Source organism: Tinamus guttatus, unplaced genomic scaffold (assembly GCF_059628265.1).
Source record: "Tinamus guttatus ecotype Peru unplaced genomic scaffold, ASM5962826v1 Tinamus_guttatus_pri_ptg000546l, whole genome shotgun sequence".
In the NCBI taxonomy this organism is placed as follows: Eukaryota; Metazoa; Chordata; class Aves; order Tinamiformes; family Tinamidae; genus Tinamus; species Tinamus guttatus.
Window position 1 is genome coordinate 2,393,146 of NW_028289080.1, and position 20,738 is coordinate 2,413,883.

Genomic DNA, 20,738 nt, shown 5'->3' on the forward strand with positions numbered 1-20,738 from the left:
TCCTCTCTCCCTCCTTCGCTCCTCACCGCCCGCGAGGCGCCGAGGGGACTCACCGTGGCCGCTTCCTCAGGGCAGACGGCGCGCTCCCTCCCGCGGGTTTCCCGGGAGCGGCGGCAGGTGCGGGCGGCGGCGGCCCGGGCGCCCCAGCGGGCCGGGAGCAGGGCCGGGGCGGGAGGGAAGGCGGGAGGGAGGGGAGGGGAGGGGGCCGGGCCGGGCCGCGCCGTGCGCCCCGCGCCGCTCCCGCACCTAAAATGGAAGTTGCTCCGGCGGGGCGGGGCGCTGCCGAGGCCCCGCCCCCGTGCGCGTCACCACGCCCGGCCTGCCAATGGCGGCCGCCGCCCGGCCCGCCCAATGGCCGCCGCCATTGTAAGGGAGTGCGCGGCGGGGGCGGCCGCAGGGCGAGGGGGCGGGGCCTGGGCCAAGCTGCCCCTCGCGGGGGGAGGTGGGAAACTGCCCCCGGCGTTGGGGGGGGACCCCGGCACCTCCGGGATGGCGCCAGCAGGGATCCAAGGGGGAGTTTTCCCCTCCCGGAGCTGGTTCGACACCCACTTAGCACCTACTTCCTTGCGCGGGCAGGCTGAATCCCGCTCCTCCACCTTTGGCCCGCTGCTTCCTGGGGAGGGAGAGCAGATGCATTAGCAGCACTGGAAATACGGCCCTCTCTCCCTTTTTTCACCGTAATTCGGTGTAATAACATGTTCCGCGTCCCCTTCCATCCCTCAGTGCCGGCAAGGCCCGAGGCGGACGAGCCGAGCCGCCCGGAAAAGGCGGCTGCTGCCGGAACAGGGCAGGACGCCCTGTTTATAGGAGGTGGCAGGAGGAAGAGGAGGCTCCGGCATGGAGACACCGACCCCGTGTGTGTGGTGCTAAATCGGGATAATGAGGCATTTCCGCAGCCCCTTTCTTATGGGAATGCCAACAGGTTGTTGTCTTTGCCCTCCAGCCCTTGGAAAAAACCTCCTGAGAATGGGCCCGGGAAAGGACATGGAAATGCAGGCCTGTAGGTGCCAAGTTATTTTAGTTAATTTGACTCTTTACTTTTGGACAGCTAAAGAAAAGGATCCATCCTAAACCTTTTGCCCACAAAAGAGTGAGAGATAATATATTTTTAGCACGGGATTCTGCCTAAAAACACAAACACAGGGATACAGAGAGAGGGTAACACGGGACAGGTGGGTGTTGGCGGTTGTTTTGCAGTGTAGATTCCACACCTTTGGGCACCCTGGTAAAAGTTACACGAATAAAAGGCCTCTTTTGCGCGCAGCGAGGACGGGAGGCTTTGCTGTTATGGCCAGGTCTCCTATCGGGAACTGTTTAAGGGCAGCCAAGGCCACGGGCGAGGAGGGAGAGGCCGCAGTGCCCACGGCAGTGATTCCGCAGCGGCCGAGAAGGCGGGATTGCGCCTCACCTGCGGATCAGCCGCTCGGGCGCGAGGCGAAGCCCCTCTGAGATCAGCGCTCTGGAATTTTTTAATTTAGCCGCGCGCCGGCTCCGTTGCTTTCACTCGACTTCCCCGGCTCAGCCGGCTGCAAAGCAATTTCCAGCGTTAGCGTTATCCCGATCGCCGGCTCCTTCGCAATCGGAGCATCTGCCCAGTTGGGCTGCAATTTCCTTCTCAGTTTCTCTGCTGACCCCCGTAAAAAAAAATAAAAATAATTTAAAAAAATGACATAAAAAACAAGGAAGCGCCAGGGAAGGCAAGACCGCTAAGCATAAACTAAAGCCCCTCACCTCAATCTATAACTTTACGATGCATCCCATATCCTTCAGCTCCCAAAGGACCCAAGCTTTCCACGCGACAGCTCCGATCGTTATAATCCCAAAGGATTGCAGGGGGCGGGGAGGAAACATCTTCTCTACTTTTCTGCTATTTTTACAAGCACATGATAGCGCTTTGATGCAAAATTATAGGTTTCGCTGTTTGCTCTGGTATTTGTGGCCTCAGTGAAAGCCACCCGAGGTCAGTGGAAAGGCTGCCACCAACCTCCCCAGCCTCTGGCCCAGACCCATAAGCAGCCGCTTTCCTCCTCGGTTTGCATCCACATGCAGCAAAGACCAAGGACCATGTGTCGAAACGCATGAAAACCCCTCTGCAAAGCCACCAAAAATACCAGAGGATGCCGCTGCAGTTAACTGGCCACAGAAAAGTTTGTAGATTATGAGTCCTTTAGGCTCCTGTTTGTCTCCAGCTCTCAAAATTTCCACCCGCTTTGGTTGTTTTTTAGAAGCGGCTCATATCTCCAGGCGATCGGGCTGGGATTATTATAATTGTTGTTCCTGTGTGCGGAGCGACTGACGCAGATGTTGCTACAATGGAGGCTTTATGAAACGATCAAGCGCGTTCCCAACTCTCCAAGTGGGCAGCATTGCTTCGCACGAAGGCTGGTTTCCAGAATACCCACCATCAATCCACCTCTTTTTGCTCAGTGCTTGGGTGCGCCTCCTTCCATCCAACAGGCATCAGGAAAGTGGGAAAACACCATTCCTCACGCACGAGGCCATGGCAGTTTTTCAAAGCCCCAAAACAAAACCTTGAGCGGCTCTGTCTGAGCGAGTGCAAGGCAAGACAGTGCCACCATGCTGGGAAGACCTTCTCGCCCACACCCCAGGTATTTCTCTCTTGCCAGCAGTACTTAAGCCTCCCAGTGACAGGATTCAGGGTCCAACGCAGTGAGATAAGATGGCTCCCAAGCGAGCCCCCGAGCAGCCCTTCTTCTCAAAAGAAGGTTTTTTCCCCTGAGCAGCCCTCAAAGGCGGCGCTCTGATACCTTCAGCAAAGAGCCCCGGGGCACGAGCGGGAAAAAGACAGGGAGGCACCATATTGCCAGTAACGGTCGCGGCGCCATTTTGTGACTAACGGTCGGCGGCGCCCTCCCTCGACGCCTTCCCGCCGGAGCGCGAGCGGCGCTGCGATTGGCCGGCGCGGCGGCCAGTGGCGGCGCGGTTGCTGGGCAGGATTGGGGGGAAGGTTCTGGCACAGGGGCACGTGCCGCGCGCTGGGGTGTTAATGGCGGCAGCCGGGCCGCCCCACTGCTTCTCACCTCCTCGAGCCCGCCGGTACCGGCAGGTAGGCTGCCCCCCCCCCACACCCCAACCGGGACCGCGCTGCCCGCTGAGGGAGGCTGCAGCACTGCCTGCTTTTTCCCCCAAATCCTGAATTCACCTCAATCTTTCATTTTTTACCCAAAGCCCTGCTTCCCCCTCTCAATTGCTTACTTTTACCTCAAAAATTCTCTTTTTTTTTTTCCTCAAATCCTTTGGTTATCTATCCAAAATCCTGCTTCTTTCCCTTGTTTTTTCACCAAAAACCTCGCTCCCCCCCCCCCAAAAAAAAATTATTGGTTTTACTCTGCAAATCCTACCTGCTTTCCAAAGATCTTCCATGTTCACTGCCAAAATCCCACTTTGTCTCCAAAATTCTTTAGTTCTCGGTGCCCAAACCCCATTTTTCCTCCAAAATTGCTTGGTTGCCCCCCCTCCCAAATCCCATTATTCCTCCAAAATTCCTTGGTTCTTGCCCCCAAATGCCACTTTTCCTCCAAAATTCCTGGTTGTCCACCCCAAATCCCGCTTTTCCTCCAACATGTCTATCCCCTCAAAATCCCATTTGCCCTCAAGAAACCCCTTGCTTTCCTGCCCCCAAATCCCACTTTTTCACCCCGTACCCCCACAGCCGGCGCCCCCTGGCGGCTGAGCTGATCCCTGTGCCCTCAAGGGCCCTTCTGGTGCCCCACGGCAGCAAATGGCGGTGCCGAGGCTGGGGGGCGGCCGGAGATGCGGGCGCTCCGTAACTGGTGTCTTCCCTATTCGCAGCGCAGCTGGAGTCGCCCTCGGAAAAGGTGTCAGAGGCCGAGCTGGAGCCGCTGCAGCTCGAGGGCAAGCGCCTGGCCAAGCCGGCTCCGCGCTGGCGCCTCAACCGCGGCTGCCTCCGGCCCGCGGTGCCACCGGACACGGCTGGGAAGGGGCCTGCGGCCCGTGGCACCGCGCCGCAGAAGCTGCTGCCGCGCGCCAAGCGGCCTGGCTGCCCCACCACGGGGCCTGTGGGGCCCGTGAAGCTGCGCAGGGCCACGAACCCCGGCTGCTGGGAGGTGGTGAAGGACGAGAGGCGCCCGGAGCCGCCTTGGGATAGGGCGGCAGGGGACGGGCCCCACGCCAGCCCCCGTCGCTCGCCCCCTGCCAAGGCTCTGCCCCGCGCACAGCGCCCCAGGAAGGCCGCACGGGTGCCTCCCGAAAGCCTGGAGGATGTCGAGGAGATCGACGTGGGCCACGCGGAGCCGCTGCTGCCACCGGGCGCCATCTGCGTGCGGCCAGACCCCTCCTCCGAGTCGGACATGGACGTGGATGTGCTGAGCTAGGGGTGGCCGCGGGGCCCCGCAGGGTCCCGCCGCGCGCAGTGCCAGCAGCACGTGAGCCAGCCGGGATTAAAGCGCTGGAGCCGTGAGTGTAATCCACCTTTTATTGCAAAACCGGGGAGAGGGTGGTTTTTGGGGAGGGGTGCAGAGCCAGGGCCCTTTCCCGACGGGGGAGCTGCAGCATCAGAGGCGGGACTGGGTGCTTCATCCCGCCTCCTCACGGACGCTCCGGCCCCGCGGGAGATGGGCTGATGTCGGGGATGGGGGTGTCGCGGCGGGCGGCGCTGCCCCTAGGCCAGGCTGCTCCTGAGCGTCTCCACCACGGCAGCCGCCTCGGGGAACTTGAGCCGGCGCGGGGGCCCCTTGCGGAGGCCGCTCCAGAGCTCCACGGCTGCAGGCGACACCGGGGCGCGGGGTGAGGGGCTGCCGGGGACCCCCCCGGACCCCCCCCCCGCCGCCACCTGCACTCACTGCTGCCGTCGTCCTTGTGCAGCGACACCTCGAAGCTGCCCCTGCGCGGCGGCGCCGGGTTGATGTCCACGGGCAGGCCGGGCCGGGCGTCGCGCAGCGCCGCGCTCAGCGCCGCCGCCTGCCGCCCGAACACGCGTCAGCTCTTGCTGCGGGGACAGCGGGGAGGGAGCGGGTTAACGGCGGGGCTGGCGCGGCCCCCCCCGCCAGCCCCGCGCGGCCTCTCACCAGTGCTCGATGACGACGCGGGGGCCGCCGTCCCGCGGCCTCTTCGGCGGCTCCGCGGCGCCCTCGGGCTGCGGCGGCTCCGCGGCGCGGCGCTTCCCGCGGCGGGGGGCCATGGCGCGGGGAGGCGGGACCCGCCGCGCCGAGCACGTGGCGGCGGGGAGCGGCGCGGGCGGAACCACCGCCGGGGCCGGGGGGGAAAGGAGACGGGAGCGGAACGCGGGCGGAGCGGGGCGGTCACGGCGGCTGCTCGCAGCCCCGGCGCCACTGGCGGCCCCGCCCCGCCGGCCCCTCCCCTTCCGCCGCGCCCGGCGCCGTTTCTCCCGTTCGCGCGTGCACGGTACCCCCCCCCCCCGCCTTCCCGCTGTTTTGTTGTGCGCGCGGAAAGCGCAGCCAATCCCAGCGCGGCGCCCGCGTGGCCACGCCCCCCAACAGCACAAGGACACGACGGGTGCCGGTAGCGGCCACGTTTATTGAGGGTGACAGCGACATTGACATTGCGGCGGGGGCGGCCCCTACTTGTCCTTCTTGGTCTCGGCGGCAGCCCCGGGCTCCGGCGCCTCCTCGGGCGCGTCGTCGCCGCGGGGCTTCGCCTGCTTTTTGCCCTTCTGGTAGAGCTCGTTGAGGTTGAACTCCCTGATGACGTTCTCCTGTGTCCGGCACGGCACCCGGCTGCGGCCTCCCAGAGCCTCCCAGGGCGCCGGGAGCCTCCGGACGCCCTGCGCGGCCGGCTGGGGGGCGCCCGCCCACCTACCTCTGAGAAGGTCCAGGAGACGGCACGGCCCTTCTTGTCGATCTGCGGGCGCCGCATGATCTCGGCGCCGCCCTGGAAGAGGATGAGGGTGGGCAGCTGCTTGGTGAGCGGCGAGGTGCTCACTTTGTACCTGCAGCAAGAGGGCACAGGGCAACAGTGACCCCGGGGCGGCCTCCGAGCCGAGGCCCTCGCGCCATCCCCGGCCTCAGCGCACCGGGTGCTGACATCCGTGTAGCGGCCCACGTCCACCTTGCCAAAGTGCAGCCCCGAGCAGTTGTACCTGGCGGGGACACAGGGCATGAGCGTCACCGCAGGTGGCTCTGCAGCCCCCTTTGCCACCCCCGCAGCGGGTACCGCTCACTTGAGGGAAAGGTCGGCGAAGATGGGGGCGAAGGACTGGCACTCGCTGGACCAGTTGGCAAAGAACTCCACGATCCACGTGACCCGCTTGTCACGCTCCAGCTCCTCCTGGCGCGTGGGGACGCCAGGGCTCAGCGGGGCCCGGCGCTGCCCCCCGGCCCCCCGAGCGGATACTCACATCGATGGTCTTGTCGCTGAAGTACTTGATGTACTCGGGGCCCATGTAGAGCGGCGGCTTGCACGTCATGAGGAACACTGCGAGGGCAGCGCCGCTGAGCCCCACGGCGCGGGCACGGCGCCGCCCCGCGCCCGCCGCGGCGCTCACCTATGCACAGCGTGAGGTAGAGCAGCCCCATGCGCACGTCGAGGCGGAAGAAGAGGATGACGTTGGCCACCTTGCTGAACATGAAGATGTTGCCGATGTGCTGCTCCACCGTGACTGCGGGCGGGAGGAGGCCGTGAGGCGCGGGAGCGGCTGCCCCGGCGCTCCCGGCTCGCGGGGCCGCACTCACTGGAGCGGCGGTTCTTCATCATGACGATGGCGCTCAGGAACATGAGGATCTCCACCTCGCGCTGCGGCGGGGGGGAGAGGCCGCGTGAGCGCGGGGCGGCCGCGCCGGCCCGGCCGCGCCGCGGCGCCGCCGCTCACCCAGTCGAAGTCGCAGGGGTTGCCGTCCTCGCGCTGCGAGGGCAGCCCGCGGCAGAGCGGCGGCACCTTGCGCACGAGCACGAAGGCGGCGGCGAGCAGCGCCGAGAGCGGGTAGTAGGGCCGCGCCAGCCAGCGGCACAGCTCGGGCACCGAGTACAGCAGCGCCAGCAGCGGCGCCAGCACCGCCATCTTCCCCCGCCGCCGCGGCTGAGCGCTCCCGGCCGCCGTACGGCCGCGCCGCGCTCACTGGGCCGCGCGCCTGCCCGTCAGCCCCACGGCCAATGGGGCGGCGGGGCTGCGCCCGGCTTCCGGCATCAAGCAGCAGGACGCGGCCAATCGGGAGGCTGGGGCAGCGCGGCGCCTAGCAACGGGGGGGAAGGAGGCGGGGCGCAGCGTAGTGCTCAGCCAATGGACGCCGCGCGCTCGCGGTGCGGGGCTGCCGCCATGGGGCGGGGCGGCGCGGGGCACGCCGGGAGCATGGAGAATTTCTCGGCGCTCTTCGGCGCGGCCGAGCCGCCCGCCGCCGCCGCCGCGCTGGGCTTCGGGCCGGCCAAGGCGGCGGGGCCGGGCGTGGGGCCGCCCCCCGCCGCCGCCGCGCCGCCGCCCGGCGAGGACGCGGCCCGCAAGGCCGCCGCCGCCGGCCCCTTCTACCTCCTGCGGGAGCTGCCCGGTACGCGCGGCTCGCTGGGGGGGGCGGGCCTCGCGCGCCATAGGTGGGCTTTGCCCGAGGGGCTGGTGATTGGCTGCGCGCTTCGCCAATAGGAAGGTGGGGGCGGGGCGGGCAGGTGCGAACTAGCAGCGCGGCTGGCCAATGGGAGGGGCGAGGCGGTGGGCTGTGTCAGCCAATGGGGCCGCGGGGCTTCGCGCCGCTGTCCCGTCGTGCCCCGCGCCGCCGGGTCGAGGGGGGAGGGCGGCGGCGGCGGCCATGTTACCGCCGGGGCCCATGTCGCCGCCGCCGCCCCGCAGGCAGCACGGAGCTGACGGGCAGCACCAACCTGATCACGCACTACAACCTGGAGCACGCGTACAACAAGTTCTGTGGCAAGAAGGTCAAGGAGAAGCTCAGCAACTTCCTGCCCGACCTGCCCGGCATGATTGACCTGCCCGGCTCCCACGACAACAGCAGCCTGCGCTCGCTCATCGAGAAGCCACCTATCTGCGGCAGCTCCTTCACGCCCCTCACGGGCGCCATGCTCACGGGCTTCCGCCTGCACGCCGGCCCGGTGAGCCCCGGCAGTGGCCGTGGGGCGGGACGGGGCGTGGGGAGGTTCCCCGACACCGCCTCACGTGGCCCCTCGTGCTCTCCCTCCCTGCGCAGCTGCCGGAGCAGTGCCGGCTCATGCACATCCAGCCGCCCAAGAAGAAGAACAAGCACAAGCACAAGCAGAGCCGCACGCAGGACCCCGTCCCACCTGGTGAGGGAGGCAGCTCGTGGCCACCCCATGCCCTTCACGGGTGTTTCTCCGAGGCAGCTCACCCAGCTCTTTCCCTTCTGCAGAAACCCCTTCGGACTCCGACCACAAGAAGAAAAAGAAGAAAAAGGAGGAGGACCCTGAGCGCAAGAGGAAGAAGAAGGAGAAGAAAAAGAAGAAGGTAAGGAGGCAGAGCCCGCAGCCGCTGCGGCCCTTTCCCGCAGCTCCGGGCGCTCACGGGGCCGCCTGTGTCTCCCCCGCAGAACCGGCACAGCCCCGAGCACCCGGGCGTGGGCGGCTCCCAGGCCAGCAGCAGCAGCAGCCTGCGCTGAGGCGCCCGCTCCGGGCACGGCCCCGGCCCTCAGCACCCCTGGGCAGGGGGGCAGCCCCACGGACTCCACTGGGGGTGCCACCTGGACCCTTTTCTGCCCCAACAGCTCCCTGCATCTCTTCTTTTTTATTACTGCTCACCTTTAATTAAAGTCTGTGCTCCAAGGAGGGGCTCTCAGCTCTGCTGCAACCCCCTTGCCTCTCCCCGCGCTGGGAGGCAAAGGGGAGACCCTGCGGCAGGGACGCCGAAAAAAACACACACAGGCCTGCCGGGCTGGCTCATTAAATATCCTTTTATTCCTCGTTTTTAAAATGGCTAGTAAGAATTAAAAAACAAACGGAAAAAAAAACACAAAAAATAAACAAAAATCCCACCCAAGGGCCTGGCCCTGCGGCGGCCGCAGGAGAATATTGCCGTGGAGAAAAGAGTCAAGTAGTGCCTGGAGCAGCCCTGGTGGTGCCTGGCTCGGGCTACCCCGCAAGGCAGTTTCAGGGAAGGGGGCGAAGCGCCGGCCCCCCTCGGCCGTGTTTTTTGGCATGGGAGGAGGAAATATTGGGAAGTATTGCTTGGGGGAGCTGCCCCCACCCTCCCCCTCAGCCTTCCTCTTTTCTCCGCCCGGGACATAAAAACAACCATGGGATGGGGAGAAAACTAGGACAGACCCCTTTAAAAAAAAAAAAAAAATCCCGGGGAAACATTTTTAAAAACTGAGAATGGCTAAAAGAGTGAGTGCAGAGAGGCCGGTGAGCACCAGCGCCCCCGCGCTCGCCCCTTCCTCCTTTCCCCTGCTGAGAGGAGCCCAGGGGCTCAAAAAGGAAGGAAAAGGGGGGAGGCTAAAAGCACCTCGTCCTGGGGGAACCCCCCGCATCCCTCTGTCCATCCGCCCCCTCCGGCGGGGGCGCGGAGTCCACGCCGGCCCCGCGTCCCCTCTCCGAGCTCGGGAGCAGGGCTGCGGGGCGGCTCCCTCCGTGCCCTGCAGGACATATAGCGTTTCTTCTCTCTGTTTTTTTTTAATATTTATATTTATATATAGATATTTATATATACACACACCTGGTAACTCGGAAAGAGGAAAAAAAAATAGAATCCGTAACAATAATAATAAAAAAAAGTATTCTGCTTTTAAAAACAATCCGGTCCTACCACGCTAGGCGAGCGGCTGATTGCACAAGGCCCACGAGCGGCCGGCCCGGGCGCCCCGGTGCCGGGGGGCAGCTGAAGTCTCTCCGTGGCGCACGGCGGCCTCCCCCTCGTCGCAGCCCCCGTGGCGGGGGGTAAAGGAAAAAGCACCGGGGCTGGGGGCCCCGTCCCCCCTCACCCGTGTCGTGTCCCCCTCCCCAGGAAGAAGCGTCCGTGCGCGCACAGGGGCCGTGGGCTCCCAGGAGGGGAGCGGGGCGGGCGGCTCGGCCCCTCATACGGAGATCTCGTACGTGGTCCCCCCCACGCCGGAGACCTTCTTGACCCCTCCGCGCGTGGGGCTGCTCAGGGCACCGGGGCCCAGGCTCTTGGGCTGCCCATTGGATTTGCTGTAGGCTGCTCGCAGCTGCGCCTCGTCCCTGCGGGAGGAAGATGATGCATGAGCAAGGGAGGGCACAGAGCAAGGGCAGACGGGGGGGACCCACAAAACTTACTTGGGCACCAGCAGTGCAACCTCCTCCGGCTCCGGCTGCGCCGCGGCCTTGGGGCTGCCGTGGGCCGCGGCTTTGGCGGGCGCGGGGCCGGCGGGCGGCTCGGGGGCGGCGAGCGCGCGTGCCCGCATCGCAGCGCCCGTGCCGGGCGCCTCGGGCTTGCCGAAGCGCGGCGGCGCCGGGCGCGTGAGCGGGTTCTTGCCCAGCGGCGAGCGCTTGCAATCGTCCGAGGAGGAGCTGCCGCGCGGCGCGTGGCTCGAGCCCGGCGTGGACTGGATGCCCGAGTCGGGCGGGTCGGCGGCGGCGCGGGTCGGCGGCGCCTGCTGCTGCAGCAGCTTCTCCCGCTCCTGCATGGAGGCCACGATGTGGCGCGAGAGGTTGTCGTAGCGCACAGGCGAGGGCGCGCGCGGCGCCGCGTGCTTGGGCGAGGCGGCGGCGGCGAAGCGGCCGTGCAGGTCAGGCTCGCGCTGCTGCGCGATGCGCGCCGACAGGAAGGGCGACGTGTAGCCCACGGGCGCCTCGGGCTCGGGGCCCGCCTGCACCGACTCGAAGTCGGGGCTGTCGGAGGGCGTGAGGAGGCTGTCATAGGACAGGCTGCCGTTGCGCGTCTGGTTGGCCAGGCTCTTGTAGGACGTGGACGTGGTGCCCTCGGAGCGGATGGACTGCAGGTGGCCCAGCTCGAAGGCCGTGCCCTGCGCCGACTTGAGGCTGGAGGAGCGCGAGCCGCTCGAGAGCGGGTCGAAGGGGAAGCTCTTGCCGAAGGTGGGCGAGCGGAAGCTCTCGGGCTCCAGGCTGGGCTCCGAGCGGTAGCTGGGCTTGCGGCTGCCGTCGCCCAGCGCGTTGGGCTCCTTGAGGCTGTTGACGCGGCTCAGCTGCGGGCGGAGGGAGCGCGGGCGTCACGGCGGGCGGGCGGTGCGCGCGCGGCGCCGCCGCGGCGCAGCCTTACCTTGGCGCTCGTGGAGTGCGGCAGCGCGGCCGAGCTGCTGCTGCTGCTGTAGCCGGGCCGGTACTTGTACATGGTGGGCGTTGGGGGGCTCTCCTTGCCTAGCAGGCCGCTGTCTGCGCGGGGAGGAGAGGGGACACGCTGCAGCGCGCGGCACCCGCCACGCACTGCCACCCTGCCCGCCCGCGCGCCATAACCGGCTCCGAGCCTGGACACACACACATAGCCACAGGGCAGAGAAGGGCTCGGGAAAGACGGGGCACGAGGAGGGACGTGATGCGGGCGAGCGCTGCTCCAGAGAGCTGCTGGCCTTGCGGAGCTGCCACGGAGCCCCCCGTGTGCCTGCCCTTCCTGCGCTCCCTCGGGACGGCGGCACAGGACAGGCCCGGCAGTGCCCAAGCAGAGCTGGCCACCAAGCATTGCGGCGTCTTCTCTGGGTTGGCGTGGGCCCCCCTTACCCTCGGTGGTGGCCAGCGCCAAGTGCGTCCTCAGGCCCGCGTAGCGGCCGAGGTCGGGCTTGGGCGGCGGCGGCGGCTCGGCGTCCGCGGACTGGCTCTCCGTCACCTCGAGGCTCCCCTTGGACTGCAGAGACAAAGCGCAGAGCGGGCGCTCAGCGGGCACGGCCCCGCGGCGCCGCACGGGCTCTCACTGCTGCCGCGGCCTTCGCCACTCCGTGGCCTCCAGTGCTCCAAGGTGGCGCCGGGCGCTGCTGCCGGGGACGAGGGGACAGGGCGACGGCAGCGGGTGCCGAGTCCCGCGCCACGGGGACACACAGAGCAGGAGCACACGGAGGGCGACGGGCACGGCACGACCAGGCTCGCTCGGCTCTTTACTCACAGGCACCGGGCGCTCATCCCCGCCTTCCTCACCTTCGTCCTCCTCAGCTCGCTCTGGATCCCATTGTCCATGATCTTGACGGCGATCTGCCCGTCCGACACCTCGGGCCGCAGGAATGGGGGTCGCACCAGCACCGTCTGCTCAGGCCTGGGGCGCCCCAGGTACCTAGCAGAGACACAGGGCACGGGAGGATCGTGGCAGCCCACAGCGACACTGTCCCCCGTCCCTGTCACCCCTTACCTGGGGGCCGGGGAGCTGCACAGCACCCGGCTCACATTCTTGCAGCAGCCATTGGTGAAGGGGTTGACGCCGCCGCGGAACTTGCCCGTCACCTGAGGGACGGCGAACATGGCACTGAGGGACCTCAGGGAGCCTCCGGGGCACCCGAGCGCCCCAACCACCTCAGGGACTTCGCAGGGCTCCGTGTCCGTCCTCGGTACAGCGGGGAGCCCCGGCGCGCGCGCGCGGTCCCTCGGAGCCTGCCGCGGCCCCCGCACGTACCTGCTCGTTGGTGGTGCGACCCCTGGCCACGAGTACCACGTGGAAGCCCGTGAGGCCAGCGACGGGGATGAAGAACAAGCCGGCCACACACATGACGGCCATGCTAGGGCAGGCGGCTAAGGAAGGGCCCCGCTGTGCTGCCCGCTGCCCCGCCGCGGCCCGCCGCCCCGCGCGCGCCAGAGGATACGTGACGGCCATGCGCACGCCGGAGAGCTCCTCCACCTGGTAGAGCACGTAGAGCAGCCCGAAGCCGAAGACGCCCATGATGTGCGTGGTGAGTGACAGCAGGAAGAGGAAGAAGTAGCGGTAGTTGCGGCGCCCGATGCAGTTGTTCACCCAGGGGCAGTGGTGGTCAAACTCCTCCACGCAGTTGTCGCAGACGCTGCAGTGGGAGCAGCGCGGCGGCCGGTAGAAGCGGCAGGTCGCGCACCACTTCATGCGCACCTGGATGCCCTTGATCTCCACCGTCTTGTAGAGCGGCGCGCGGAAGTCGTCCTCCTTGTCCTCGTCCTCCTCGGCTGCGCGGGAGAGGCCGGCGCAGCGTCAGCGAGGCGCTGCCCGCCGCACGCGGCGCTTCCCGCCCGCGGCAGCGCAGGGCACTCACCTCGCGGGAAGATGCCCGGGTCCATGAAGGTGGCCATGCTGAAGTTGGCCAGCACGAAGAGGAAGACGACGGCATTGTAGGCGGGAATGAGCGGGGACACGTAGAGGCTGAGCCCCGGACACCTGCACGCACGGGGACGGGGAGCCGCTGAGCCGCACCGGCCTCGCGGCTCCCACGCGCGGGAGCCCCCGCGCCCCTATTCCCGCTCGCTCACAACGCTGGGAAGCTCTAAGCGCCCAGCGGCTCGCGGGACACCTGGCACTGCCTTTGCCAGGAAGGCACCTCCGAGCGCCAGGGAACCTCCCCGCTCGCGCCACAGCCAGAGCTCCAGGAACAGGCCGAGCCGGTTGGACCGGCGGCGCCCTCGTCCCAGCTGGGATCCCGTGTCGCCGGCCCGGAGGGAAGCGCCCCCCGTGGGCTTCCCCCTGCAAGGCGCCACCGTAATTCCCTAAGCCGCTTTGCTGCCGGGGCTTTAATCCTGCGGATCTAGGGCAGCATCTGGCCCCTCTCTGCCCCCCGCGCTGCAGGAACGCCGAGCGGCTCGAGCAGCAGGAGGAGGGCGACATATGGAGCGTGGCCCAGGAGGAGCCAGCGGCAACGGCCCCGCTTTACCTCGGGATTAAGCGGAGAAAGTCCAGGTTCCCCACATGGGGCCGTGGCAAGGGCCGGAGCCAGCATGCCCGCCATGGCCCTTCGGGAATGCCAAGGGACGCCCGGGGCGCAAGCACCTTCCCATCACCTCCCTTGGGCTCCAAGCACGGAGCCTTTCCCACCAGGAGGCAGCGGCGGCGCGCCTGGAGCCGGGACACAGCGCATTTCCCACCCTGGACTCTGACCCGGCAGGGCGGGCACCGCACGAGGGCCCTTTGGCAGTAGGGTTGGACTCACAGCCTCGCCACAAGCAACCTCTGCTCCCCGTGGTGGGGCCTGGAAAACCCTGCCCGAGTCATCCCGCTGCCAGCTGGGAGCTCCTCTCCGGAGGGACGCGCATCCCGAGCGCCCCAGCCCAGGGGGGCACACAGCCCCAGCGGCCACCAGGATTGCGGGGTGCTCTGGAAGACACTCGGCACCCAAAGGGGCCGCGAGGGCCCCCCGCCTGCCGCCAGCCGCGCGGGAAGTGGCACCGAGCGCGCACGGGGAGCATTGCCCTGCCCTCGCACTCATCGCGGTGCCCGCGCGGCTGCCGCTAATTAAAGGTAATCAATTAAAGAGCGCCCTCACCCCGGGGCTGCAGTCACCAGGATGGACCAGAACCACCAGTGCGGCTCTCGGCAAAGGCGGCAGAGCCCGCCAAGACCCATCCCGAGGGAAACCGAAAAGCAGGCGGCGAATTCCCCGCGCTGCCACACGACAGCGCCGCGCATTTCGCCACGCTGCTCGATGCAGCCGAGGAGCCAAGCAGCACCCGGCGACCTGCGGCCCGAGCAGCTCTGCCCGACGCCGCGCGCGCTCCTGAATGACACCGGCAGCTGCCTCCCGGCCCGCCCGGCGGGGAACGGCAGCGGCTCGGCCCTTAGTCATCAAGTTACCCCTTTTTATGGCCTGGGTGCCGCCACGGCCTGCCGGGCGCCCGGAGCTGCTCCCGGTGCCTGGCGCGGCTCCGCAGGACGGGGCCGGCACAGGCAGTGCCACGGGGGCAGAGCGCAGCCCCCCGAGCCCTGCGAATACGTGGGGAAAGCAGGAAACCGGCCGCGAGCCACGGCCAGGCGCCTCGCTGGGATTCACCACGTCCACAGGGGACAAGCAGCGCGGGCCGAGCCCAGGTAGGGCTGTCGCAGCAGTGCTGTCAAGGGCCAGGTACCCCCAAACGCGTCCAAAACGCAGCGTTCCTCCCCCAAATCCGGCATCCCCTCGAGCGGCGCCATCTCCTCGGGCCCTGCAGCTGGGACTCACGTGAAGGCAAAGAAGAGGGTGGTGGCTCCCACTAGGAAGACGGCAGCAGCTGAGACCGGGACGTACTTGCTGGGTTTGAACCTCTTTGCGGATGCTGCTGGCATGGTGGAGCTCCAGTGGGAGAGCCGCCCTGCAGCATAGCCCAGGCCCGGCCGGAGGCAGCGCGGACGCGGAACGGGCTCGGAGCGGGCGCCGAGCGCAGTGGGAACGTCCCGGAGCCCGGGCGGATCCGCGCGGGCGCCCGAGGGAGGAGGTGTCAAGAACAACCACTAAAAACTCCGGGCAGCTTCGGGGTAGGAGACGCCGAGGGCTCTTCGGAGCTTCCCTTGGTCAGGCAAGGGCCCGCGAGCTGCAGGTCCTCATGGAGCCCTCGGCGAGGGATGGGGAGCGGCTCCCGAATCCCGGGGAAGCCGCGTGTCCTCTGCGATGCTCCGCTCGCTGCTGCGGCGGGGACTCCTCGCACGGCGCCGCCGCGCGCGCTCCCTCTCTCCCCGCTTTCGCCGGGCTCGGGGGCCGGCGGCCGCGGGGGCTGTTTAATTTTATTTATTTCGCTCCGGACTGGTAAAGCCGAGGAACAGCTGGTGCGAGGCTGAGCTGTAAATCCTTCCTTCACCAGGGGGGCTGCCGGGGAAGGGCCAGGGGATCGCGCGTTTTCCGCCGCTTCCTACTCGCTCCTTCCCGCCGACGCTCCGGGCCCGGCCGCGGGCTCCGCTTCCCCAATCCCCACGTGCTTCATCCAACCGTTCCCGGGAAGCGCTGGCTCGGTGCAGATCCGGAGCAGAGTTTTCTGGGAAGCGTTTTAGAGCCCCCGGAGACGCTGGGCTCTGCAAAGTAGGCCCGTCTCGTCCATGGCCTGCGGGGTGCGGAGCGGGAGCTCAGTCTCTTCCAGGCTGCCCTTCCATTTCTTTCTCCTCCCCTCCACGGAATGAAGTCGCTCCTCATTAATCCATTGCTTTTTAAAAACACCTACATAAAATCAGTACAATCTGGCATCCGGAACGCCGCCGCCTCACCTGGAAGAAAAAGAAACACAAAACTGATGCAAATCGACAGGGCAAAGGAAGGGGAAGAGCCGCGCTGCTCGCCAGGGCACACATCGATTTGAAGAGGGGAAACGGAGCCCCGCAGCTTTCCAGCCGCGTTAGCGAGTCCAAAGGTGCCGACTTCCCACGGCGGGAGCAACCCGAGCCCAACCGGAGCGCGACGGCACCTCCGACGCCGCCGCTTTTGTCCCCAGGTCCCTGCAGCGCGCGCGGGGCCGCAGCCGCCGGTCACCCCTTTGCCATGGCGGTTGCCTCCCCTCCTGCTCCTCAGAGCCCGTCTCCTAGGGGAGATTTTCGGCGCTGACTAAAGCCCGCGCGAGGGCAGGGAGAAACTGCAGCCCCAAATTAGAGGCGCGCTTAATGACGGCATTAGCGCAATTAAACCGGCCGCCAAACGAGGCGTGGGCCGCGCGGCTTTCTCCTCGCTGCCAAGCCGCGCGTGTCACCGCTCGCTCCCTTCCCTTTCTCCTCCGGCGCTCCGGGCTCTCCCCGCCGCGGCGCCCCTTTTCCCCAGCGCTGCGCCCTGCTCCTGGCCGCTCCCCGGGCGGCCGTCAGGCCTCGGCACGCGACGCTCCCCATCTCCTGCCCCTACTCCAGATTTCCAGGGCCGATCCCGCTGTCCAGGCTCGCGCTGAGCCCCGCGGGCTCCCCTCTGCCGGCACAAGGGCCCTCCACGGCCTCCCCTTCCTCCTCCCGCCGGCGCCGCCTCTGCTGCGGTTACGGCCCCGCAGGGCCTCCAGTTTCCTCCTTTCCCAGCACCTTTGCGCCTCGGCCTTCCCAAGGGCCGGAGCGCCGGACAAGAGCCGCTCCTCCCGCGACGGGGACGTTCCCAGCTCCCGCCAACAGCCTCCTCGGAGCGCGCGGGACGGCCCCGGCGCCTCCCCGGGAACGCCGTGAGCGGCGCCCAGGCCGGCGCGGGCACCCACCTACCTGCGCGGCTCCCACAAACAATTCCTTCCAGCTGACGCAATTCCCGGCCAGGGCAGATCCCGCCAAGGCGGGATGCGCTTTACCTGCTGCCGGCGCGTTCCGATCCGAACCCGCTCCAAAGAGCCGGGGCTGCTCGGGCTCCGCCGCCCCGCGGCCTCCGGGGCTACCCCCGGCCTCCCTCTCCGGGGACCCGACGCCTCCGCGGCCGCCGCTGCCGGAGCAGCTCCCGCATTCGCATCCCTGGAATAGCAACTCGGCCCCTCTGGGCGTCGGGAGGCGCTTCCCGGCCTGGGCTTCCCGGGCTTCCCCGCGTGCGGGCGGACCAGCCAGCGAGGCGGCGGCGGAGGGACAGGGCGGCCGCTCGGCCCCCCGCGCGGCCCCCGGCGTTTCGCCGCGCTTTGCCCGGGGTCGGTCCCGTCCCCCCGAGGCGGAACCGCCGCCCGGACGGGCCCGGTGCCGCGAGGAGCTCCAGGCCGCGCCTCCCGCCCCGTCCCCGAGAACGGGCCGGGACCCGGGCGCCCGTGAGGGGCTGCAGGCGCCGTCCCCGCCGAGCCGCCCCGGTGCGCCCGCGCGGCCCTGCCGTGCCCGCCGCCGCGGCGCCGCCTCGCCCGCAGCGCGCCGGGGGACACCCGCCTCCGCGCGGCGGCGGCGGCGGGCGGGCGGACGGCGCCGGCGGGCCGGAAGCGGGGGGGGACGCGGCGGAGGGCGGTTCCGGTTCGCGCGGACTCACCGGGGCGGCGCGGCCCAGGCGCTCGCGGGCTCGGAGCGGCGCCGCGCGGGGCGGCTGCGCGCGACGTCACGGCCGCGCCTGCGCACGGCCCGCCGGCGGCGCGCGTCCCCGCCCGCGGGGGGAGCCCAGCGCGCATGCGCGCCGGCGGGCGGCGGCCCCGCCCACCCCCGCCGCTATGAGGCGCATGCGCCAGCCGAGGGCGGCGCGGGCTGAACGCGCGTGCGCGGAACGTGCCATGTCCCGCGCGGGAGGGAGGGGGCGCCCGGGCACCCCCGCGACAGCGAGTGGCACCGCCCGACCCCCCCCCCGCCCCCACTCCAGGCGCTAAAACGGCCCCGTGTCCCCAAAAAGCGGCGCGGGGGGCGGGAAAACCCCGTCCCATCCCGAGCGGGTCCTGGAACACACGGCGGGACCCGGCAGGCAGTGAGTGCAGACACTTTACTACAAAACTCGGTAAAAAGGGCGCGAAGGGGCGCCCGTCCCGCTGGCGCCTGTCCCGCGGCCATCCACCCTGCGCCTACTTGAGGTCCATGAAGCGGATGTCCATGATGAGCAGGAAGCTCTTGGGCAGCGGGCGCGGCGCGGGCGAGAGCACGGTGAACACCTGGCGCTCCAGGTCCACGCCGGTGACCACGATGAAGCCGGCGACGCTGCTCTCGGAGACGGCGTCGTCGGCGCCGTCGGCCGTGCTCACGCTGAGCAGGTGGTGCACCATGTCGCGCCCCGGCGTCACCGGCACCAGCTTCAGCTGGTTGTCCTCCTGCGACATGCCCAGCGGCAGGCACGAGTCCGGGATGGTGGGGGCGCCCACCTTGTAGATCTTGACGTCGGAGAACTTGACGTCGAAGGCGTGCGGGTAGAAGCAGCCGCGGAAGCCGTAGAAGTACTCGCGGATGCGCTCGTCGCGGCATTCCCGGCGGAAGTCCTTGGAGCGCTCCACGACGCCGCCGGACTTGGGGAGCAGCACGGTGCGCACGAAGTGCGGCAGGTCCCGCTTGAGCTCGTTGTAGAGGCGCTCCTGGTCGAGCACCACCACGACGTCCACCTCGAAGGCGGAGGCGGCGTGCACGAGCGCGTGGTAGCCCGAGCCCTTCACCCAGCCGCACGTGTTGATGACGCAGCCGCTCACGGACGCGCGCCGGTTCACCTCGCACCGCTGGTTGAACACGTCGGCCAGGCGCGACGTGATCTGCGCGCGGGGGGGAGCGGAGGGTCGGCGCGCGGGACGCACAGAGCCCCGGGCGCTCCGAGCGCTCCTCGGCCGGGCACGTCGCCATCCCGGCCGTTTCCGTGCCACGAGGCCCCCCGCCCGCAGCCCCCGGGCAGGACCCCGCTGCTCCTCGTTGGGTAACCGTGTCAAGGCAGCGCCGAGATCGAGGGGGGATGTGGTCTAGAGGTACAAAAACCCAAGGCGGGGGATGCAGGGAGGATGGGGCCAAACCCTCCTTGGCGATGGCCAGTGACAAGGGGTAACGGGTGCAAGTTGAAGCCCAGGAAGCTCCATCTCCAAGTGAGGAAGAACCTCTTTACTGTGAGGGTGACAGAGCCCTGGGACAGGCTGCCCAGAGAGGCTGTGGAGGCTCCTGCTCTGGAGATCTTCAAACCCGCCTGGATGCCACCCCGTGCTCCGGGTGTCCCTGCTGGAGCAGGGGGATGATCCCTAGAGGTCCCTTCCAACCTCAACCACTCCGGGATTCCGTGACCTGCGACGCTTCCACCCCCAGCAGCCGCGACGCAGCGAGACGCCCCGGCCGGGAGAGCCGTGCGGCTCCTCCTCCGCGCGGTCCTGGGGAGCCCCCCGTGCCCCTCGGAGCCCCCCGGCGCCCACCTTGTTGTAGAGCTTGATGTTGGTGCCCGGCGTGGTGGAGCCGAAGTGGTAGACGAGCGGCGCCTGCAGGGAGAAGCCCTCCTCGACGTCGGCCGGGCGCTCGATGTAGAGCGCGCCCATGGTGCCGGGGATGGAGACGGAGCCCTGGCCCACGTCGAGCTCCACGAACGTGGGCCGGCGGCCGCGGCGCACGGCGTAGTTGAGCAGCAGGCGGCACACGGTGCTCTTGCCCACGTCCGTGGGCCCCACCACCATGACGCGGGGGCCGCGCTCGTCGTCGCGCTCCGCCTGCCGCCGCATCTGCTCGAGCGCCGTGTGCGTGTTGAGGTAGAGCAGCATGGGGGTGTCCTTGGAGACGTAGGCCACCTCGGTGCGCCCGCTGAGCTGCACCGAGCAGCCGTGCCACGTGAACACGGCCACCTTGGCGCCCGCGTCGAACGTGAACTTCTTGTTGCGCGTCAGCTCCGTGCCGAACACCTCGGCCATGCCGGTGAGCAGCTCCAGCTGCGCCGTCTGCGACGCCTCCACCTCGAAGCGCAGCTCCGTCTCCCGCTCCAGCTCGAACTTGGCCACCTGCTTCTTCTCGTCGCCGCCCTCGTCCGCCATGGCCGCGCTGGGGGCACCGCGCCCGGGGGGCGTCAGGGGCAGCCCCGCGCGCCCCCAAACCCGGCTCGGGGGTCCCTGCCCCGGGGCTGACCCGGTCCGGGGCTCCCCAGGTCGGTTCGGGAGTCCCGGCCCACTTTGGGAGGCTCTTGGTCCCGCCACCCCTACTCAGAGGTCCCCAGCCCGGTTCTGGGGTCCCGGTCCCAGCTCCATTGCAGTTCGGGGGTCCCTGGCCAAGTCCCGGCCCACTCAGGGGTCCCCAGCCCCGTTCGGAGGGTTCCTGGCTTGGTTTGAGGGTCCCTAGTCCCTTTTCCGGCCCGGTTTGAGGGTCCCAGGCCCGGTCCCGGGGGTCCTTGTCCCACTTCCGGCCCAGTTAGGGGGTCCCCGGCCTGGCTTTGGGGTCCCGGCCCGGCCCGGGGCTCCCGGGCCCGGTCCGCCCCCTCCCCCGCCGTTTCCATGGCAACCGCCGCCCCCACTCACCGTCCTCCCCACCGGGCCCCTACGGACCCACCGAACTTCCGGCCCGCGCGCGTCCCTAGGCCGCGCCGGAAGTGACGTCACGCGGCGGAGCGGTTGGGAGGGGCCGTTGCCGCGGCGCGCGGTGCCTCCTGGGAGGCGTAGTCCTCCCTGCTCGTTTGCATAAATTT

The 20,738-nt window shown here is 68.5% G+C and overlaps 6 protein-coding genes across 7 annotated transcripts; 2 read left to right on the forward strand and 4 right to left on the reverse strand.

The window, feature by feature from the left end:
* Positions 1-351: 351 nt before the first annotated feature.
* Positions 352-4,355, forward strand: LOC148592651 (uncharacterized). The gene is made up of 2 exons (XM_088534248.1): positions 352-442; positions 3,814-4,355. The coding sequence occupies exons 1-2, from the start codon at positions 352-354 to the stop codon at positions 4,353-4,355; spliced, it is 633 nt and encodes a 210-aa protein (XP_088390374.1).
* A 276-nt stretch (positions 4,356-4,631) lies between these two features.
* SELENOH (selenoprotein H) lies at positions 4,632-5,162 on the reverse strand. Its single transcript, XM_088534191.1, has 3 exons — positions 5,049-5,162; positions 4,824-4,969; positions 4,632-4,743 (listed from the first exon to the last, which is right to left on the reverse strand). The coding sequence occupies exons 1-3, from the start codon at positions 5,159-5,161 to the stop codon at positions 4,643-4,645; spliced, it is 360 nt and encodes a 119-aa protein (XP_088390317.1). The 5' UTR covers position 5,162; the 3' UTR covers positions 4,632-4,642.
* Positions 5,163-5,497: 335 nt separating this feature from the next.
* TMX2 (thioredoxin related transmembrane protein 2) lies at positions 5,498-7,021 on the reverse strand. 2 transcript variants are annotated; one of them, XM_088534194.1, is made up of 8 exons: positions 6,809-7,021; positions 6,672-6,732; positions 6,485-6,598; positions 6,338-6,414; positions 6,161-6,267; positions 6,014-6,079; positions 5,800-5,929; positions 5,498-5,695 (listed from the first exon to the last, which is right to left on the reverse strand). In XM_088534194.1, the coding sequence occupies exons 1-8, from the start codon at positions 6,995-6,997 to the stop codon at positions 5,561-5,563; spliced, it is 879 nt and encodes a 292-aa protein (XP_088390320.1). In that variant the 5' UTR covers positions 6,998-7,021; the 3' UTR covers positions 5,498-5,560. The 2 variants fall into 2 exon arrangements, with proteins under 2 accessions (XP_088390320.1, XP_088390319.1); XM_088534193.1 differs by having other exon boundaries at positions 5,800-6,079; positions 6,809-6,998.
* Positions 7,022-7,281: 260 nt separating this feature from the next.
* On the forward strand, positions 7,282-8,565 carry MED19 (mediator complex subunit 19). The gene is made up of 5 exons (XM_088534154.1): positions 7,282-7,478; positions 7,775-8,031; positions 8,127-8,223; positions 8,307-8,401; positions 8,484-8,565. The coding sequence occupies exons 1-5, from the start codon at positions 7,286-7,288 to the stop codon at positions 8,550-8,552; spliced, it is 711 nt and encodes a 236-aa protein (XP_088390280.1). The 5' UTR covers positions 7,282-7,285; the 3' UTR covers positions 8,553-8,565.
* A 1,336-nt stretch (positions 8,566-9,901) lies between these two features.
* On the reverse strand, positions 9,902-15,128 carry ZDHHC5 (zDHHC palmitoyltransferase 5). The gene is made up of 10 exons (XM_088534308.1): positions 14,958-15,128; positions 13,065-13,186; positions 12,648-12,978; positions 12,461-12,563; positions 12,200-12,291; positions 11,992-12,124; positions 11,581-11,704; positions 11,126-11,238; positions 10,183-11,051; positions 9,902-10,107 (listed from the first exon to the last, which is right to left on the reverse strand). The coding sequence occupies exons 1-10, from the start codon at positions 15,059-15,061 to the stop codon at positions 9,963-9,965; spliced, it is 2,136 nt and encodes a 711-aa protein (XP_088390434.1). The 5' UTR covers positions 15,062-15,128; the 3' UTR covers positions 9,902-9,962.
* A 3,024-nt stretch (positions 15,129-18,152) lies between these two features.
* On the reverse strand, positions 18,153-20,109 carry CLP1 (cleavage factor polyribonucleotide kinase subunit 1). The gene is made up of 2 exons (XM_088534306.1): positions 19,489-20,109; positions 18,153-18,849 (listed from the first exon to the last, which is right to left on the reverse strand). The coding sequence occupies exons 1-2, from the start codon at positions 20,092-20,094 to the stop codon at positions 18,178-18,180; spliced, it is 1,278 nt and encodes a 425-aa protein (XP_088390432.1). The 5' UTR covers positions 20,095-20,109; the 3' UTR covers positions 18,153-18,177.
* Between the last annotated feature and the right edge of the window lie 629 nt (positions 20,110-20,738).

Coding starts and splice junctions, on each gene's coding strand:
- TMX2 (XM_088534193.1), bottom strand. CDS start 6,997: ATGGCGGTGCTGGCGCCGCTGCTGGCGCTGCTGTACTCGGTGCCCGAG. Junction 6,599..6,671: donor GATGAAGAACCGCCGCTCCA/GTGAGTGCGGCC, acceptor TCCCGCCCGCAG/TCACGGTGGAGCAGCACATC. Junction 6,415..6,484: donor CTACCTCACGCTGTGCATAG/GTGAGCGCCGCG, acceptor CTGCCCTCGCAG/TGTTCCTCATGACGTGCAAG.
- LOC148592651 (XM_088534248.1), top strand. CDS start 352: ATGGCCGCCGCCATTGTAAGGGAGTGCGCGGCGGGGGCGGCCGCAGGG. Junction 443..3,813: donor GCTGCCCCTCGCGGGGGGAG/GTGGGAAACTGC, acceptor CCCTATTCGCAG/CGCAGCTGGAGTCGCCCTCG.
- CLP1 (XM_088534306.1), bottom strand. CDS start 20,094: ATGGCGGACGAGGGCGGCGACGAGAAGAAGCAGGTGGCCAAGTTCGAG. Junction 18,850..19,488: donor ACATCAAGCTCTACAACAAG/GTGGGCGCCGGG, acceptor CCCCGCGCGCAG/ATCACGTCGCGCCTGGCCGA.
- ZDHHC5 (XM_088534308.1), bottom strand. CDS start 15,061: ATGCCAGCAGCATCCGCAAAGAGGTTCAAACCCAGCAAGTACGTCCCG. Junction 13,187..14,957: donor ACCCTCTTCTTTGCCTTCAC/GTGAGTCCCAGC, acceptor CCGTGCGTGCAG/GTGTCCGGGGCTCAGCCTCT. Junction 12,292..12,460: donor GTCGCACCACCAACGAGCAG/GTACGTGCGGGG, acceptor GCCGTCCCTCAG/GTGACGGGCAAGTTCCGCGG.
- MED19 (XM_088534154.1), top strand. CDS start 7,286: ATGGAGAATTTCTCGGCGCTCTTCGGCGCGGCCGAGCCGCCCGCCGCC. Junction 8,032..8,126: donor TCCGCCTGCACGCCGGCCCG/GTGAGCCCCGGC, acceptor CTCCCTGCGCAG/CTGCCGGAGCAGTGCCGGCT. Junction 8,402..8,483: donor AGGAGAAGAAAAAGAAGAAG/GTAAGGAGGCAG, acceptor TCTCCCCCGCAG/AACCGGCACAGCCCCGAGCA.